This window comes from Eulemur rufifrons, chromosome 21 (assembly GCF_041146395.1).
Source record: "Eulemur rufifrons isolate Redbay chromosome 21, OSU_ERuf_1, whole genome shotgun sequence".
Taxonomy (NCBI): domain Eukaryota; kingdom Metazoa; phylum Chordata; class Mammalia; order Primates; family Lemuridae; genus Eulemur; species Eulemur rufifrons.
Genome location: NC_091003.1, coordinates 20,646,127 through 20,665,569, shown reverse-complemented (window position 1 = coordinate 20,665,569; position 19,443 = coordinate 20,646,127). Strand labels below are relative to the sequence as shown.

The 19,443-nt window shown below is 39.5% G+C and overlaps 1 protein-coding gene across 1 annotated transcript in view; it reads left to right on the top strand.

The window, feature by feature from the left end:
- Positions 1 to 8,502: 8,502 nt before the first annotated feature.
- The window catches only part of GRK3 (G protein-coupled receptor kinase 3), a 54,412-nt gene continuing 43,471 nt past the window's right edge, over positions 8,503 to 19,443 (top strand). Inside the window, exons 1-4 of the mRNA XM_069496875.1 lie at positions 8,503 to 8,556; positions 10,375 to 10,449; positions 14,237 to 14,298; positions 18,857 to 18,908. Of these exons, the coding sequence (XP_069352976.1) occupies positions 8,530 to 8,556; positions 10,375 to 10,449; positions 14,237 to 14,298; positions 18,857 to 18,908 (216 nt within the window). The 5' untranslated portion in view covers positions 8,503 to 8,529. The remainder of the gene's footprint in view (positions 8,557 to 10,374; positions 10,450 to 14,236; positions 14,299 to 18,856; positions 18,909 to 19,443) is intronic.

Sequence of the window (19,443 nt, the reverse complement as noted above, 5' to 3'; positions counted from 1 at the left end):
GAAAAAAAAAAAAATTTAAAAACAGCCGGGGTGAGGGGTGGGGAAGACACATTACTTTTAAAGGAGCAACCATTTGGCTGACTGTGACATCTTAAGAGATATGATTAAAAAAAAAAAAAAAAGTCAATGAAATGTCTATCTTTAAAAGAGAGAAAGATAAAAACTGCCAACGCTAGAATCCCATTCCCAGCAAAAAACTTCCTTCAAAAGTGCAAGTGAAATAAAGATAAATTCAGAAAACCAAAAATGAGGGAATTTATCAGTTGTGGCACCTGCATGACAAGAAATGCTGAAGGGAGCTACTGCAGGCAGGAGGAAAACCCTCCCAGATGGAGATGCAGAAAGAACGCAGAGCATCATGAAGGGTAACTGTGTGCATAAAAGATAAATGAATGTTGACAGTAATGTCATGTTTCTAGAGCTTAGAATGCAGGTGGGATTAAAATGTATGACAATAGCACAAAAAGCAGGAGAGGTGAAAAAAGTTAAAGTATCGTAAGGTTCTAGGATTATTGGGGGGAGTAGCATAAGTCATAGTTTGCACTGGATTGTAATGAGTGAAAAATGCATATTATAAGAACAGTGTGTACAGTCATGCACTGAATAATGATGTTTTGGTCAACAATGGACCACTATAGGACAGAACTTCCATAAGATTATAATACTGTCTTTTTACTGTACCTTTTCTATGTTTAGATATACAAATACTAACCATTGTGTTACAATTGTCTACAGTATTTAGTAACATGCTGTACAGGTTTACAGCCTAGAAGCGACAGGCTACACTGTACAGCATAGATGTGTAGCAGGCGATCCTGTTTAGGTTTGTGTAAATACACTCTATGATGTTCACATAACGACAAAATTGCCTAATGGCATATTTCTCAGAATGTGTTCCCATTACGTGATACATGACTATATATCCAACAAGCTGAAAGAGGGAAAAATTGAATAAAATAATATTAGATTAAGCACCAAAAAGGAACAAAAGGCGGACATAAAATAAGTATGTCAAATTGAAAACAGAGTAAGATAGTAGCTATAAATCTATTTAAATAATTGCATTTACTATAAGTGGACTAAATACTCCAAGTAAAAGACAAAGTTTTTCCAGACTGGATAAAGAGCCAAAACTCTACTATATACTGCTTTTAAGAGATATATTTTAAATAGAAGGATGGAAACAGCATATATAACAGAAACACTAACCAAAGCAAAGCTGGTGTAACTACACTAATATCAGATAAACTGCACGGTAATGCCACTTTGAAATAAAGAGAGATACTTCCTAACGATAAAGGGTCAGTCCAACAGAAAGATATCACAACCTGAAATCTGTATGTTACAAATAACATAACTTCAAACTATGTAAAGCAAAAATTGCCAGAAATAAGACAAATCTATAATTCTAGTGGAAGATAATAACACACACCCTTCGAGAGCTTATAGAAACAGACAAAATATTAATAGGGATATAGGATATTAGGAGTGCTCCTAGTATATATATTCTCTGGCCACAATAGAATTAAGCTCAACTTTAATAACAGAGTTAAGAAATTCTTAACTGCCTGGTAATGCATACACATCTAAATAATTTATAGGTCGAAGAAGAAATTAAAATAGAAATTTGGAAATACTTTAAATTAAAATATATTTAAGGCCAGGCGTGGTGGCTGACGCCTGTAATCCTAGCACTCTGGGAGGCCGAGGCAGGAGGATTGCTTGAGGTCAGGAGTTCGAGACCAGACTGAGCAAGAGTGAGACCCCGTCTCTACTAAAAATAGAAAGAAATTAGCCGGACAACTAAAAATATATAGAAAATATTAGCCGGGCTTGGTGGCACATGCCTGTAGTCCCAGCTACTCGGGAGGCTGAGGCAGGAGGATTGCTTGAGCCCAGGAGTTTGAGGTTGCTGTGAGCTAGGCTGATGCCACGGCACTCTAGCCCGGGCAACAGAGTGAGACTCTGTCTCAAAAAATATATATATATTATATATATATATATGTATTTAAGAAATGATATATGCTATTATTATTAGTGTGATGTATCTGTAGGAGAAAGCATTTTAAACGGTCCAAGGGAAGCACATTAGTAATCTTTATGCACATTTGAAAACTGGGGGATATTCCTTTCTTACTGGTCTATGGTTGTATGTGAAAACTTGGTATTTTTCACACTTTCTTTCAAAAACTGGTAGTAGCTGCCGCTGCTGCGTTTCTCCCTGAACTTCAGGCATTGGTGTTTCTCTCTGTCGGCTTCCTCCCCAGCTCTTCTCTCCGCTCTTCCTGGCACAGGAGGAATCTGATGCCCTGGAGGACGCTGCAAGCTCCTCTGCGGCCGTCCCCCTCGGGCTCAAGTGCAGTTCTGTAAATTAGTGTAGCCTGTGAACACTGAAGTAAGTCATCAGTGATTCTTCTGCGATCCCTTGGTTTTGTCATTCTAGCAGATTCTTCTTTAATTTCTGGTCATTTTATGCCCTCAATCCGTAGAAAACCACATTGTCAGCTCCTTGAAGCGTACACTTTGTACATTGTATTTCCACTTTCCTGCATCCCGAAACTTTTAACAGTTAGCCATTTCCTGTGTGTTAGAGCCCTGATGGCTTATCCTGGCATTCATATATCTCTACATTACTCACTACCTACCTTTCCCGCTTTGTCTCTCTCTGCCTTCTCACCTAGAACTTCCACGTTGGCGAACCTCACTAACCAGCATTCCCTGGACCTGCGCCTGTTCTTTTTTTACTGAGTCCTTTCACCAGCCTAGAATGCTGCTCCTGGGCTTGTCGAAAGCCTGACTTCAATTTTCCCCAAGTGGAAAATCTCCGCATTTTCTAGCAAATCTGTTAGTGCAGCTGTTCCTGTCTTCTGTGACGGATTATTCCTCTGACTCGTACGCTGTTTGTGTCTGCTGTGCTCAAGTCACACTTGCCTTGTGCTTGCTGCTTACCTGTGTGTAATCAGGATTTTTATCTTGACCGTAACTGGACTCCTCCGCAGAAGGCCTAGCTGGGACCTAGTGCAGCTGTGCCTCTCCCTTGCGGTGGGACATGGGGCCAAGTCGTTCAGCAAAGCCTGAGGCATCTACCTTGTGTCACACCCTGAGTTTACAGATGCAAAGACACTGTCTCTGTACTGAGAAGCTCACAGTATGGGGACTTAATGTCTGAGCTTCAGTCACCTCACCTATTCAGTGAGATTAGTCATCATCTCCTGCTTCCTTGACAGTCTGATTATGAAGTCCAAACAGGATACTAGGTGAACAGTCACTTTCTAAACTATCATATCTATCACGTGTTGTTCAGGTATGTAGGCATCTGTGTAACAGAGCAGTAAGAGTTCCAGCTATAGATTTTTTTTTCCACTCATTCAACCAATATGTATTAAAGGCCAATCTTGTGCAGGCATTGTTTGGATGAACAAAATCCTTGCTCTCTTTGAACTGACATTCTGTTTGAGAGAAACAAAGTACAAATAATAAGTAAAGAAACAGGAAATGTATCCAGAAGTAATAACTGTTATACAATGACTCAAAACAGACTCAAAACTCTGTGATATATTGTGACTTGGTGGCCACTTTAGATTGATGGGTCAAAGACCGTCTGAGGAGGTGGCATTTAAACAGAGACTTGAGTGTCAAGGAGGCTAGTCTTTTGAAGATGAGAGCAGAGGGAGGAGGAAGTAATTTTGGGCTGAAGTCACGGCTAAGACAGAGCCCCTAACATGGTGCGAAAGAACTTGGCATGTCTGAGAAACTGAAAGACGACCAGTGTGGCATAGTTGTCTTGGGGTGGGGGTGGGGCAGGTATTGTGAGATACGATCAGGTTGAGGAGAGAAATGGGGTTTTGGGGGTTAGAGTAACAAATTTAGATTTTTGTCTAAAGCCCATGGGAAATTTAAAACAGGGAAGCGTTCGCTGTAGTGTTTTATAAATGTCAGTTAGGTCAAAGTGGTTGATGTGATAGATCTTCTGTATCTCTATTGATTTTATATATGGTTGTTCTGGCAATTGCTGACGGAAGGGTATTAAAATCTTCAAATCTGATTGTAGAATGTACAAAAGAATATCTGTTCTGTCAATTTTCTCCATGTACTTTGAAGCTCTGTTATTAGGTGCATGTACATTTATGACTGTTATGTCTTTCCGTACAAAATGTCCCTCTTTATCTCTGGTAATGTTCTTTGTCTTGACATCGGCTTCGCTGGATGTTAATATAGATATAGCCACTTCAATTTCCCTATGCTTACTGTTTTCATGATATATCTTTTTCCATCTTTCTACCATCAACCTCTGTTTTTAGGTATAAATCTTGTTTCTTTTAGACAGATACGAAAGTGTCCTGGCTATTGTTTTCCTCATTCTGACAATTTTTTCTCTTTAGTGGAGTAATTTTAGATATTGTATTTAGCCTTTATATGGTTTGCTGAGTTTCTTGAATCTGTAAATTTATATCTTTCACCAAATCTGGGAAAATTAGGACCATTATTTTTTAAAGCATTTTTTTCCCTACTTCAATCTTTCTTTCCTCTCTGGTTATATGCATGTTTGATCTTTGGATAGTATCCTATATATCTCAGATGCCCTGTTCAATTTTTCCCCCAACATTTTTTTTCTTTCTCTTCTTCAGATTGGGTAATTTCTATGAATCTGTCTTCCAGTTCATTGACTTTTTCTTTTGGCTTCTCTGGTCTGCCATTATGTTGATCCATTGAATGTTTTATTTCAGATGTTCTCTGTTTTACTTCTAAAATTTCCATTTGGTTCTTTTCATAGTTATTATTTTTCTGCACTGTTTCCTACCTTTGTATTCATTACATGAATATTTTCTGTTAATATCCTTTTTGTTATGTCCAGTTATGATAGCTGCTTTAAGATCCTTGTCTGATAGTTCCAACCTCTGGATCGTCTTGGATGGATTTTCATTGATGGTCTGTTTTCTTGCATATGGATCACATTTTCCTGTTTCTTAATATGTGGAATAATTTTCAATTGTATATTGAATATTACAATTGATATATTATAGATACTCTAAACTCTGTTATGCTCCTCCAAATGATATATATATTTTTTATTTTAGTAGACAGTTAATTTGGCTCACTCGAACTTTAAGCTCTGTCTTCTCTGCACTGGGTAGCAGCTGAATCTTGTTCAGTTATTTAAGACTTAGCCAGGCTACGAGGGTCTGCCATGCTTATGTGTCAGTATTGGGTCTACCAGGACTTTTGACAGAATTTATACATAGAATTTTGGAACTCCCATTCTATGTCTCTTTATTTTCAGGAATATCCTCTCTTACAGCTTCTGTTTGATGCCTTTTCTCCATTATCTGTGTGCTTTTCGTCCCTCTCCAGTGCCAATAGGTAGTTGTGTTTTATGTATGTGCAGAATTTATAGTTGTTATCTCAGGAGGATTGTTCTGTTAGGAGGTATTTGGCTCTTATCAGAAGCAGAGCTTGGGTTTGTGATATGTTTTTAACGTAAAGCAAACATGATTTGCTGATGAATTATATGTAGGGGGTGGTGGTGGCAGGTGGTATGGGCAAAAGAGTGGAATCAATGAGATTATTCATTTTTTGACTTAAGAAACCGGGAGGATGGTTTTACTTGCTTTTGTGGTAGAGAAGATTGGGGGAGGGGCCTGTTTTGCTGGAGCACAGAGGGCATCGTTGAATATTTAGAATCTGGAGCTCAGGCGTAGAAAGTAAGTTTTAGAGGTCTGCATTCAGTCATCAGAATAGAGTTGGTATTTGAAAGTGCAGGACTGATTAGCTTTGCCTAAGGAGGACATAGCTTAGTGAAAAGGGGTACCCCAGCACCACGCTCTGAGGCAGGTCAAAATTTAGAAGTCAAGCAGAGGAGGAAGAACTACTAAAGGAGACTGAGAAAGAGGCGCCCATGTGTGAAGCCCCTGGAGAGAGTAGATCACAGAAACCAGAGAAGAAAGTTTTAAAGAAGGCAGGAGTGGACAACTGAGTTGAGTGCCACTGAGAAGACAGAAGAGAGAGCCTTGGATTGGGCAAGGCAGAGACCATTACTGACTTTACTAGACCCTCTCAGTGGAATGGTGGCCGAACAAGCAGTGGGGGAGAAAGCGGAGACCGTGACAGCTGTGGACCAAAATGCTTGCTCTTCGGGGTCAGGTCATTTGGGTACGTGTTCAGCTATGAGCTGTGTAACTACCACAGCAGAAAGGGACTACATGGTCAGTGAATGTTTATTACTGATGACAGTAATTCCCTACCCTGCAGTAGGCAAGACTTTTCACCTTGAACTTAGACCTTTCCCCTGTTCAGGTTACCTGGACAACCAAACCGTCAGAATCAGAGGTGGCATTTGCTACGTATAGGCTGCCGTAAGGACATCCTGTTTAGAGCTAATTGACAGGTAACTACTATTATACATGTTCTTTAATCAGTGGTCTAACTGATAACAGAAAGTGAATTCTGAATACAGCCACAGATACTTTAGGCTATTACTTTGCCTAGAGTTACCTTTTCTGTTGTTCAAGTTGGAGTTTATAAGGCTCAAGGTAAAGACAGTATTGTGGTTCAGAGTGTCATTCGTTCTGAGAATTGTTTGTATAGTCAGAATTTGATAGTTCATGGAAACTTCCATAGAATGAACATTTGTTTAAGCAAGTGTCAATTTGCTTTATGTGCTTCCTGGAACGTAGACTTACATTTCATTACACTTGTTTTCAGGGATTCCATGAAGACCTGTTATTCCTTGAGGTTGTTTCCTGCAGAATAGCCAGTTGAGGCAGAAATTTTTGCCTCTGATTTAGTAACAGTCCACCTTTTTGTCCTAGCATTCTGACATTAACCTTTGGATCTGCTTAAAACAAATCACAACAAAAGGACTCAACCAAGCTGAAACTCTTTTGTTTATTTTCTGAGTCTACTTTGGATTTTGGTGTCTGGCTTCTATTACTTTGCAGAATTACATTTGCAGATGCAGATGCTGTATTTGCATCTAGCATGGTGTGTGGACTCTTTAGACTTGTTCTCCTGAGTTGACAGGATGCTTAAGCCCTGGTCCTTGGCTATGCCAACATTACCGAGTTGATTCTTCACTGAGACAGTCTTTTCCTCGTGGATGGGGTATCAGCCTACCCCAGTCTACCGTCTACCTGCTTTTATGGCAGGTTTTATTATCTGTTCTCAGAAGACTCCATTCTAAGCACTGGCAGGAACAGAAGTGTGAATTGTAGCCAACGCAATGTAACAGTGATGATCTTTCAGGATAGTAAGATGTTCCAGTGATTTTTCAGTATGACCTCCCCCAGTGTGACCAGCTGACCCCCCATGGCTCATGTGGGACCTCAGTGTTTCACCTACTCATCTCCTCCCGACCCCCCAATGGTGACCTTATCTTTATCAGGAATTCTTATAGGATTTGCTGGTTTAGCTTTCAAAACTGTCAAACCCATACTATAAAGTAAAAAAGTAATTTTTATTTCTATTCAGTTTATATTCTCTTCCATAGAGGTAGTTTCTACCTTTTACCATTCCAAGATAACGAATGCTCAGGTATGATGACAGGTGATACAGTGAGTGGCTAACTGTAGGAAACAGTTTTTCCCCAAAATCAATCATGTATAGCCGTCAGCCATTATATTGAAGCCCTTTGTAACTGTCTTCCTCCCAGCTTCATATCTTATTTATGTTTTCCTTCTTTTCTCATCTTTTGGATTAGAAGTATTTCTGTAAATAAATGGGAACAAATCCCTGATTCAGGACCTTCTGTTACCAGGGTAGAGGAATCGGGACCATTTCCACAAAAGGCAAATATTTCTAAAGCACATTTCATTATCTAGCTTATCTTAACCCGAGGCAGGTTACCTTAGGTATACCTAAGCATAGCAAAATATACCATTTGAAGTCACCTTTCTGTTAATACTTGTATAGCTCAGGTGAGGTTCCAACCTAAAAAGCCAATGTTTTCATCTATGGATTAATTCCTTTCTTTAGTTGATTTTTAAAAATATCTTTGCAGGAATCCTGGCAATTTATTTTTTTTCTCCTGTTAGTTTTGGAACACTGTACTTGAGTGAGAACAATCTCTATGATAACTCTTAGAACTGAATTACAGCCAAATTGAAATTATTTGTGCTTTGGAAAGGAGAATTGGCAAGGACACATGGTCCACGACTTGCGCCATTATAAGATAATCGTAACCATGGCAGTATTTGTTTCCCAATATTATGTTTCTCCATTTAAGTGATGAGATTCATCCTAGGGAAAAACATCCATGTGTATGTTTCTAGTTGAATTTAAATGATTCCAACTTCATCATGACAACATTAGAAGTAGTTGTTTCCTGTGGAATGGCCAGGCCAGTAATTTGCTTTATCTCACATGGTAGTGGTTTCTTGTCTGGGCTAATAATACCTTTTAATAAGGTAAATTTCTAGGATGACGTAACCTAACAATGATAACTTTTAAAACATTTAGATAAAAGAATACGAAAAGCTTGACAATGAGGAAGATCGCCTTTGTAGAAGTCGACAGATTTACGATGCCTATATCATGAAGGAGCTCCTTTCCTGTTCCCATGTGAGTATTTCTTCTCATCCGAGTGCTGTAGAGCTGATAAGTACAAGACCATGTTCAGTGTTTCTAGAATGAAAGTAAGATAGCAGAAAGACGTTTAAAAATGTGAAAATGCATCTCCAGGATGGAACCCATTTCTTCTGTTTTGTCATTTGTTTCCTGCTAATAATGACACAATATCTGTAGCTTCATGTGTACTTAGTATGTTTCCAAAAGCTGATACTTGCATTGCAAAAATTGACAAAATAAAATAGCTAATTTGGATCAATTGAAGAACAAAGTTAGTCTCAACTTAATATATTTCCAAAAGCTGATACTTTCATTGCAAAAATTGACAAAATAAAATAGCTAATTTGGATCAATTGAAGAACAAGGTTAGTCTCAATTCTAGAGTTTCTAAAGAAAATTAAGTTTATTATTTTTATAATAATTTAGCTATACTTTAACAATTAGGCTAATCAAATATTGGATAAATATAAATCTTAAAAGGTTTCTTTGAATTAATGAGGATTATAATTATGTTAATTTTGTTCATTAATAGTTAAATAATGGTTGAAATATATATATGTATATATATTTTGTAAATCAGACAAACATTCTAATTCAGTCACTAGGCTACACTAGATTCCTAGAAAATTATTCCACCAGGAGTAAGTGGAATAATTAATAATGAAAATTTACCAGGTAATATCACTACATTAGGACCGTTTTCCAAAAGAGTGGCCTAACAGTTCTGGCCTGTTATCCCATTATGGTAACCACTAACCACATGTGGCTATTTAAATTTACATTAATTGAAATCAAATGAGATTAAAAATGTCATCTCTCAGTTCCTCATGAGCCACATTTCCAGGGTTCAGTAGCCACATGCGGCTAGTGGCCTCTGTGTCAGATGGCACAGATACACGAGATTCCCATCGTCACGATCTGTTTCAGTGCTTCTGTGTTTATTGTGTTGTTTACGGTTCTTTCCGACATTTGAATAACTGTGGCTGAAGATGGCATCTTCCGTAGCATGCACTGCTTCATTGCTCTTTGGACCCACCTTGCTTGGGGAGGAAGGAATGTCTGAGCTAGAACTAGTCCTTGACACTCTATGCCTTGCTGCCTTGCTGGGGCGTAAGGACCCCTTGGGGAATGCCAGCTGTTCAGTGGGATAGCCTCCGTGAACTTGGTTTTTATGCATCTCAGCAGTTGAGAGGGTTTGTAGCCATGTGATGTGACTTTTAAGCCTTTCTTCTTATTGTGTGTTATTAAAGAAGACAATTTGAAGTTTCGGTGGGGGTGGGGGAGGATACACTTTGTAATTTTTGTCAGTGGAAGCGCCATTCTTTTTGCCCCAGTTCCTGTCTGCTGTGGTTACAGCAAGACTTCCCTTACCCCAGAGCCCTTTATAACTTGGCTTTGTAAGCCTGGCATTTAATTCCTAGGTGTATTTTCGTGTATTCAATTTCTCTTATAGAGTAGAAATTTTACATTTTTGGAACCCCATTATCAGCTAATTAAGGGGTATATATATTTAATCAGGCGATAATAGGATTCTTTACACTTTATTATCACAGTGTCCTTGAACTCTTGGGGAACTAGGTATGCAAATCAGGTGACCCCTAGGTATGGTGTCTAAGAACTGTGGATGCCCAGAGATATAAGTATTTGCTTGGATTGCCTATAAATATTCAATAGATTTTTAAAGAATGCCTGCTAATATAATTACCATAGGTTGCTGTTTAGTAATTATGTTAAATCATCTGTTGTGATATTATATAATATACAGAGGTCTGTTACATTTTATCATTAAAAAATATATTTGATTTTTGAAAGCCTTTCTCAAAGCAAGCTGTAGAACATGTACAAAGTCATCTCTCCAAGAAACAAGTGACATCAACTCTTTTTCAGGTAAGATAAAGTTATTTCAAAATAAATATATCTATTTTGCTTCACGGTTGACCTTGGTGACATTTCTTTTTGCATGTGCAAATGCACTAGAGGAATTGATTTGTAAGACTGTATTCTTATCTGGAGCTTTATCTGGAACACCTGAAGTTAACATGGCTTGTCTTCTCATTGAAATGTGATTTTCTACCAACATGCTCCATGAAGGCTTTCTTGAAAAAGGCCACCAGAGCTTTCTAGTAACATTATGTTCTAGAAATCAATCAAGATATCAGAGAAGAAAATGTTTTCCCATTTGACATTCTGATAACTGTGATGAGTAAGGACTTTACAAGATTTATTTTGTATTTTTATTGCCAGGGTGTTGATACTTGCAGTGATTATTCTTTGGATAAAATCAGATTTATTTTCAAGAATCAAGAGTGAATGGTTGAATGACCTTAGAGTCATGACTGAGGAATTGTATTTTACCTTGCCCATTCATATCTTTATTTTGATTTATTTATTTTTAAAAATTTTTTATTTTTAATTATTATGGGTACTTAGTAGCTACATAGACTACTCGTATCTTGAACACAGTACAGTCATATAGATTTCAATGACAAGACTTGAAAAACCAAATTCATAACTAATAGCCCTATGTATTTTGTTTAGATTTAATGGTTTTATCTCCTCCCAAAAGCCTTTTCCATCCTTTCTTTTCCATAGAGGTGACAGTGATTTGCAAGGACAGTCAGATTCTCAAATAGATAATGTACTTTTTGCGTTTGTATGAATTATAAGGAATATGAAAGAATGGCATTGAGCAATATAAAGATTTTCCTACATGGCAATAATTAATTTATCCTTTTCTTGGATTATCCAGTCGCTTGCAGTGAGGTAATCTGACTTTTGACTTGATAGTATTTATGCAAAATGAATGTGATTATTCTACAGAGCAGATACTAATTTGGCTCTGAGAGCACTTGGATAATAACAAATAGGGCGTTACCTTTCTGCCAAAATAATTAGATGGCCTTTTCATAAAATACAGGACCTGTCTGTATAGTCTAGCAGGTTATAAGCTTGGACTCTGAAATTCATTGACCTGAGCTGGGTTTAGATCTCGGGGCCATAGCTGGGGGACCCTGGGCAAGCTTCTGCACCTTCCTGACTTCAGTTTTCTCACCTGTGAAGTAGAGGTGACAGTGGGCTGTCCCTCGAAGGAGGGTCCTGAGGGTTCAGTGAGAAAGGTATGCTTGAGTGGCTCTGCACTGGGTCTGCCTGTCACAATGCTCCACAAATGCTAGCCACTGTCACAGATTCTGTTCACATATTCAAAGAGTGCAATGTGAATACCCGCTTTTTGTTGTCTCTACGATACCTTAGTGTCAGAATTTCAGTTTTCAACTGATTTTGCCATGGCACATAGCCTTGTAGTCAATTACATTGAACATGGCTAAACCATACCTCCTAACACATGGGTTTCTCAACTCTGATATTAGCTTTTCCTATAGCATAAGTAACACTGAAAAAATTGTTCTAGGTGAGATACAAAAAAAAAAAAAAAACCACTAAGATTCTTTGATTTATTTCAAAGTTATTTCTTGAGTATTTCTTTTAAAAACACTTCACTGGTTTCTTTTGTTCGCTTAAAAAATGAATGGAAATAGTATTCTCGTAAAATTGATATAGAATGGGTGGTGTTCTTATTTCAAAGGTGAAGAAAATAACTAAGTGCATTGTGTATTATCGCAATTCAATGTAGCACTTATCATCCAAAGATAGTGAGAATAGTATAAGTGAAAGTTATATGTTTGGATGTCCTGTTTATAGAGGCACATTAGCCAGCGAAGTTGGTTGAAGTTTGTAGTGAAACAGAAATGCTCTGAAAGTAAATACAAAATGTTTTTTATTAAATTCATTTTGCTTGCAAGTCACCTTTAGAAATAAGTAACTGCGTAGGTCCATTGGGTGGGGGGGGTGGGGGGGTTGGGTCAGAAAGGGCTCTGGCTGGTGTTTGAGTCCCTAAAACATGCCAGGCCCTGTGCTCAGCATTCAACATTCCTAATCTTATGTGATTCCCATGATGCCCTTGCAAATTAGATGCAACTGCCCTCTTTTACAGATTAGGGGAACTGAGGATCAGAGAGGGGAAGTAGTTTGCTCCTAATCCCACTGTTGAACTCTGGGCTTTTGTACTGCTTACCGAGCATGTTCTATGGTTCCTTCTGCTGCAAAGTGGCAATGTGGCACGTTATATGTAGCCTGAAGAATTCCCAGTGATTTTCATCTTTTACTTTATTAGCAGAAAGTCTGAGCTATTAGATAAAATATAAAAGAAAAATATTATTACAATAATTAACATGATAGTTTTTGTAAACAGAAAATCTGCAATACATAAATGTAGCCTTTTCTTTGTAAAGATCTTTAAACATAGGAGCTGCTTTGTCTTCTGAAGTCTTTTGAACCTCTTGGTAGTTGTATCGTTCATACGTCCTTGAGGTGTCATAGAGTTTCAGAGCTGGAAAGAACTTCAGGGAGAGATTTCAGCTTCTCCTATTAGGGGAAGGAGGGAACAAAGTCCACGTGGCTTTAGCAACCAGTCCCGGTGCCCTCTCCAGCAGGGGGATAGCCCCTCGAGGTGGCAGAGGTGGGCTCAGCCCCCTTGCCTGCTGTCAGGCCGGCGTGCTTTCTGCTGTGGGAAGTGGGGCTCCCGGAACAGCTGTGGCTGCCTCCCTGCCCCGGTTTGGTCACTGCGGTTTCTGCAGACTTCCCACTCTTGTCACTTGACCAGGACTGTTCCAGGACCTAGTCCTTTTCTGTAAACTTTCAGGAGGATCTGTGAAGACCCCAAAAATGTTACATTTGGATCATGCAGCAAGTTTAGGGTATCAAGATATTTTCCAAAACTATGTAGTTGACTCTAAGCTAAACCGCGTAATAGTGGCACTTCGTATTTTTGTAGTTCTTGGTTTAAAGTTCGTCACGTAGAAAAGCGTATGCTGTTTATTTGGTATTGTATAAAGTGGCTTGAAAATTGAAGTAGATTGTAGGTGTGTTCCGTGAGGGGAAGAGCACCGTGTATGTGAGCCAGGAGCCCTCCCTTAGTGTCAGTTTGGCCAGGAACTTGCTCAGAGACCTTGGGAAAGCACCTGCCGCCATCCCATAGCCTCCTTATGTGCACGATGAAGAGTGGGATTAACTCTTCCTCCGTGGTTACCTTTAGCTCTATGACTCTAAGAGATAGAAAATCAATCAATAAACTAGCTAATTAAAAAACAAATAACTCCATGGCTCTATTAGCTTCGAGTCTTTAAAACTCGATACTAACACACAGCTTTTAGTAGTTTACAAGATGTGCTATGTAACTTACAGGGCCTAGAGCCAAATGAAAATGCAGGGTCCCGAGTTCAGAAATTATTGAAAATGTCACGATGGTGACAGGAGAGCATTAGAGCCGGCACTGGGCTCTTCCAAGTCGCACCGCCATGGAGCTAGCCCTGGTCATTTAAGAAGTGTCTGGGACTTGCCAGGAGCCGTGCCAGGCAAGAGGGATACGGTGGCAAACAGGCCAGACCCGTCCCTCTCTTCGTGGAGTCTCGAGGTAGATAACTATGCAATAAGTAATTGTGATGACGAATCTGTTAGTGACAATTAGACAAGCACCGAGAAGGGCGAGTACAAAGATAAGACACCCTGGGTGTGTGTAATTGAGAACCTCGCCTAGTCTGAGTCTCACTGGTTTGTATTTTTTGCTTGAATAAGTTCCTATTTATACAATGCGGGATTTCTTTTCTATCCTTTCCAGCCATACATAGAAGAAATTTGTGACAGTCTTCGAGGTGACATTTTTCAAAAATTTATGGAAAGGTATGAAACTTTATGCATGAATATACAATTTTGTATCATGTAGGCCTAGCTCACTTACTCTGTAAGTGCTGTCCTTCAAATGCATGTTAATTTATTCATCCAACAGGTATTTCTTGATTATATACACTATGTGCCAATCTTTGTGTTAGACGCTTTCCTGAATGTTTCACATTATAATTTTAGGGTTTGCAGATCTTGTATATCTTAACATCTGACCTTCAGGTCTTTTGACCTTGACCTTTGACTTAACATTTGACCTTGAGGTCTTTAGCTTAATTATGGTCTAAAACTTAAATAGACTAGGGAACCTCAATTTTGGAAAAGTATCTTACTGGGAGATCTGTGCTATATAACATAAGCCTGCCTGTACCTCATCTGGCCCATTTGTTTAGATTTTGGAGTCAGATCTCCCAAAATGGGACCAGCCTGACCTTGATTCTCCATGTAGTAATAGAACGTAAGGGCATAGGCCAGTGTGCGTCTGTGATCACATACATTGTTGACATACCTGATAAATATGTCCCTTGGGGTCACTCACACTGTAGAGCATGTTTGTCATGTGATATTCTGAAGTTTTTCAATGACACCTGTAAAAATGTTCAGTTTCTGGAACACTCACTGCTCTGGTCAGTTCTTCAGCGTTTTGAGTTTGCCCCTGTGATGACGCACCATCGGAATTGGACTTTTCTAGAACAGCATCTGCCTTGACACTGATTGTACCTTCCTCCATCAACTCAGCTAAATTCTAGACAATCGACATGATGACTGTGTCTCGTTGCCAGAGCAGCGCGCAGCTGCCGGGTAATTGCACTTGAAGAACAAACGCCACTTCACTGCAGTTTTCTTCTCCACATAGTCACAGAACTAAAGCAATTAAACAAACAGAAAAAAGTTGTGTTGTGATTCTACTGGAGTTCAAGAGATAATTTTATCCTGGAGTAGAGTCAAATACTTTGGGAAACTAATATTCGTGCAAATGATTGCACTCTTCTGAAGAGTCGCAGACGCTTTGCCAAAAAGCAGCAGCATCAATCCGAGGGGGTGGGGTGGTGGCTCAGGGCTGAGCTACAGCTGAGTCCTGGGTCACCTCCGTTGCCATGGGTTCTGACATCTGACCTTTCCCAGCTCCTGGGGCAGTCTAGCTTTACGTGATCCTTGGGGGAGAGGGGAGAGGTGGGGGTGGTAATGAAGTGGGGAAGGGGGTCCTCCCTGCATGTTTTGCAACTCTTCATTTTCCCTCACCTTGTTAGTCATTTCATACCGTCACAGGAAACACGAGGGAAGCTGTTTGCACGTTAGGCAAGCAACCGCCCTGGGTTTTCTGAAGCTGTTAACGATTTTACATAAACAAATTATTTTTAAAGTTGATTTGTTAATTTTTATACCTTTGCAGCTCTTTTTATGTGAATGCATTCTCAAATTAGCAAAAAAATTCATGTCGGGTTATGAGTTTGCAGTTTTGGTTTTGGAAAGCATGGGCCTTCTGTGAATATGGTCACGTAGCCTTTGACGTCTCCAGAATGCACCAAGGGCCACATGGTTAAAGCAGTTTCTCTGTGGCCACCTTGCAGTAGGATAGCAAAGAGGAAGTTGTGTCTGGGGACGTGTCTCTCCGCCCTCTGAGACCCAAGCAGGCACGGGGCTAAGTTCTAGGCGGGGCTGAATGGGGAGGAGGAGTTTGTCCAGGCAGGTGAACTTCAGCTGCTCAGCGGGACAAAGACTGAGTCAGGAATCAGAGTTAAACACATTTATTCTACCCCACCTTGCCGCGTCCCAACCTCCCGTCTTCTCTGTGAGATCCTTTCAAGTTGTCTGCAAGGGCTCTGGCTCCCGAAGCCGGGTAACTGCCAAGGCTTTTGTCCTCTGCCCCAGTTCCTCTTCTGTCGAGAAGTGCCCCATTCAAGTCACCAGCTGTGGATTAGGAATAGTGCTCAAGTGACCCCCATGGAGGCCGTACTGAGTCTAGATGCTCAGTCCTGGGGCCATCTGTGCTTCCTAAAGAGGAACTTGTTACGGCAGATCCATACTTAGTGGCAAAACGTGTGGGCCCTTCTCGCTTCCTGGTTTGCTAACCCTCCTCAGCTGGTGTAAAACGTGTCGGATCCCCATCCCCATCGCCATCTCCGAACCCCAGAATTGGAGAGAAAAGAGAGTGTGGGCCGGCCCAGCAAAGCAAGTGCATTTCAAAGACCAGTCGTGGCTTTATAAATGCAGAGCGCACCTGTGTGGTTTTGCCTTTTGCATGCACCATGCTTTTGAAAACGGTTTGAAATAAATCTCAGAAACTCTCAAAATATACTTTTACTTTACCAACCTCATAGATGTTAGGCGGGTCAGTGAAGCACTCTTTAAAAGTCAGTTTAGATTTATTGAAAAAAGATGCTGAGTAATTACAAAGAATCCTTCTGCTTTTGATTTTCAATTCAATTATTAGCCCCAGGAATATTTGTAAAAGATCTTTGTTTCTAAAAGCCCTCTTAAATGAAGCCCCCAGAGAATTTTGATATTTGGCTGTCTTAAGGCATTCTGTTATAAAGCTGAGAAGTACCTGTAACTTGCACTTCAAAAAAACTAACTCCCTCCCTCCCTCCCTGTCTTTGTTTCTTTTTTTTTCCTTCTCTCATTCATTATAAGAATCCCAAATCCTGTGTCTGTGTAAGGAATCATGCCACGGGATAAATGAGGTCCACCCATCACTAAGAATGTTCTCTGCTTTTAAGAAGTATTCAATCCAGAATGCATTTCTTTTGAAAATCTTTTTTAAAACAAACACCTTACAGATATGTTACTCATTAATAAAAAAAGTAATTAAAATAATGCTTTTATTAAGTAGAAATTAGGTAGATATTTTTCTTCATGGATGACGAAAACACCGGTCAAGCTGTTGAGTGAATTGTGGGATCATTATCAGGGCCCATCTCGGGATCCTAGCCTGAGGGTTTCTCTTCTACCCTCTTGCACCTTCAGGAGGGAATACTAAATTTTGATTAAGAAGATGCTCTGGAGCCTACTGGTCTGGGTTCAAATCCAGCTCCGCCCACTCTCTCACTGACTGACCTGGGCCAAGCCACTGAATATTTTGATGCCTTGGTTTTCTCCACTGTAAAATAGGGATCAAAATAGTGCCTGGTCTTAGAGTTTTTAGGAAGAATAAATGAGTAGGGCCCGGCATATGGTAAGCACTATTTAAGTGTTTGCTACTCTTATAATTTTTTATAAACAATTTTTTTTATCATTTAGAGCTGTGCTATCCAGTAGGGTCATCACCAGCCACTTACAGCTATCAAGCACTTGAAATGTGACTAGTCTAGATTAAAATGTGCTTCAAGTGCAAATCAAAACCACAATGAGATATCGCTTAACCCCAATGAGAATGGCCTTTATCAAAAAAACCCAAAACAACACATGTTGGCGTGGGTGTGGAGAGACAGGAACACTAATACACTGCTGGTGGGACTGCAAACTAGTGCAACCCCTGTGGAAAGCATTATGGAGGTATCTTAAACAGATTCAAGTAGACCTGCCATTCGATCCAGCAATCCCATTATTGGGCATCTACCCAAAGGAAAAAAGGTCATTCTGCAACAAAGACACATGTACCCGAATGTTTATAGCAGCACAATTCACAATAGCAAAGATGTGGAAACAACCCAAATGCCTGCCCATCAATACATGATTGGATTAGTAAGCTGTGGTATATGTATACCATGGAATATTACTCAGCTATAAGGAATGATGAAGATACGACATCTCTATGGTTCTCCTGGAGAGAGTTGGAACCCATTATATTAAGTGAAGTATCCCAAGAATGGAAAAACAAGCATCACATGTACTCACCAGAAAATTGGTTTCCCTGATCATCACCTAAATACAAATCTGGGAACGACACCAATCGGATATCAGACTGAGGTGGGGGGTGGGGGAGGAGATGGGGGTATGCCTACACAATGAGTGCATTGCGCACCGTTTGGGGAGTGGTAACACTTGAAGGTGCTGACTCGGGAAGGAGGGGTGGGGAAGGGAGGGATATATACCTACATGATGGGTGCAACGCGCACTACCTGGGGAACAGACACACCTGGAGCTCTGATTTGGGGGAAAAGGCGGTACATGGGCAACGTATGTAACCTGCAATTCTGTATCCTCCATAACAATAAGATGAAATAAAAAAAAAATGTGCTTCGAGTGCAAAAGACACACAAGATTTCAAAGATTTGATTACATGTTGAAATAATAATTTTTTGATATACTGGGTTACATAAAATGCATTATTTAAATTATGTCTGTGGCTTCTGTTATCTTCCTATTGGACTATGCTGTTTCAGATAAAAGTGTTACCATAGCACGCGACAATTGAAGGAGAAACGTGAGCTCTTTCATTTGAATCATAAAATAAAGCCATGGATGCTGGTGAATGCTTTGTGAAAAAACGTGTAAGAAAACTTCCTCTAGTTGAGAAGCACTATAAGTAGTGCGACTCTATTTTATACTATAATGTTCTGTAAATCTAGTTAATTCGATATTTAACTTTGCAGTAATTATTTATATTCTCTTTTAGCGACAAGTTCACTAGATTTTGTCAGTGGAAAAATGTCGAATTAAACATCCATGTGAGTATCATCTTTTTCTTTTTTCTTTCTTTAAATAAAAACTTCCTCTGGCTTAACCTCGTGAGAAAATACTTTGTTCGGGAACATACTCCCAAAGGGTGCGCTGCCCGAACAGATGTCTCTCCTACCGCTTGTGTGCCGAACATTCCCCTCCCGTTCTCAATGATAAATCACTGGAGTTTTGCTTCTTTGTAATATTCATATAAGAATGTGGTTAGTAAATGAAAAAGAATGTGCTTATTTATGGAATAAAGGCTATTTTAAGCAGTAGTGGACCCTTCAGCGAAAATAGTAGTAAAAATACGAATCTTTTACGTAATATAATTCCCCTATGTCCTTATCTTTTGCTATTCTTGGAAAGTTCCATTTCTCCTTCCTATTACTACATGCAATAATAAAAATTGAGTATAATAATAAAAGTGATGACGTCTTTTACCAGACCAAGGTTTCATCTTCCTTTTTATTGCTGTGAAAATGATAAAAGCGATCTTCCAATACAGGCCACTTGCTAGCATATATCCTTGGCGTTTCATCC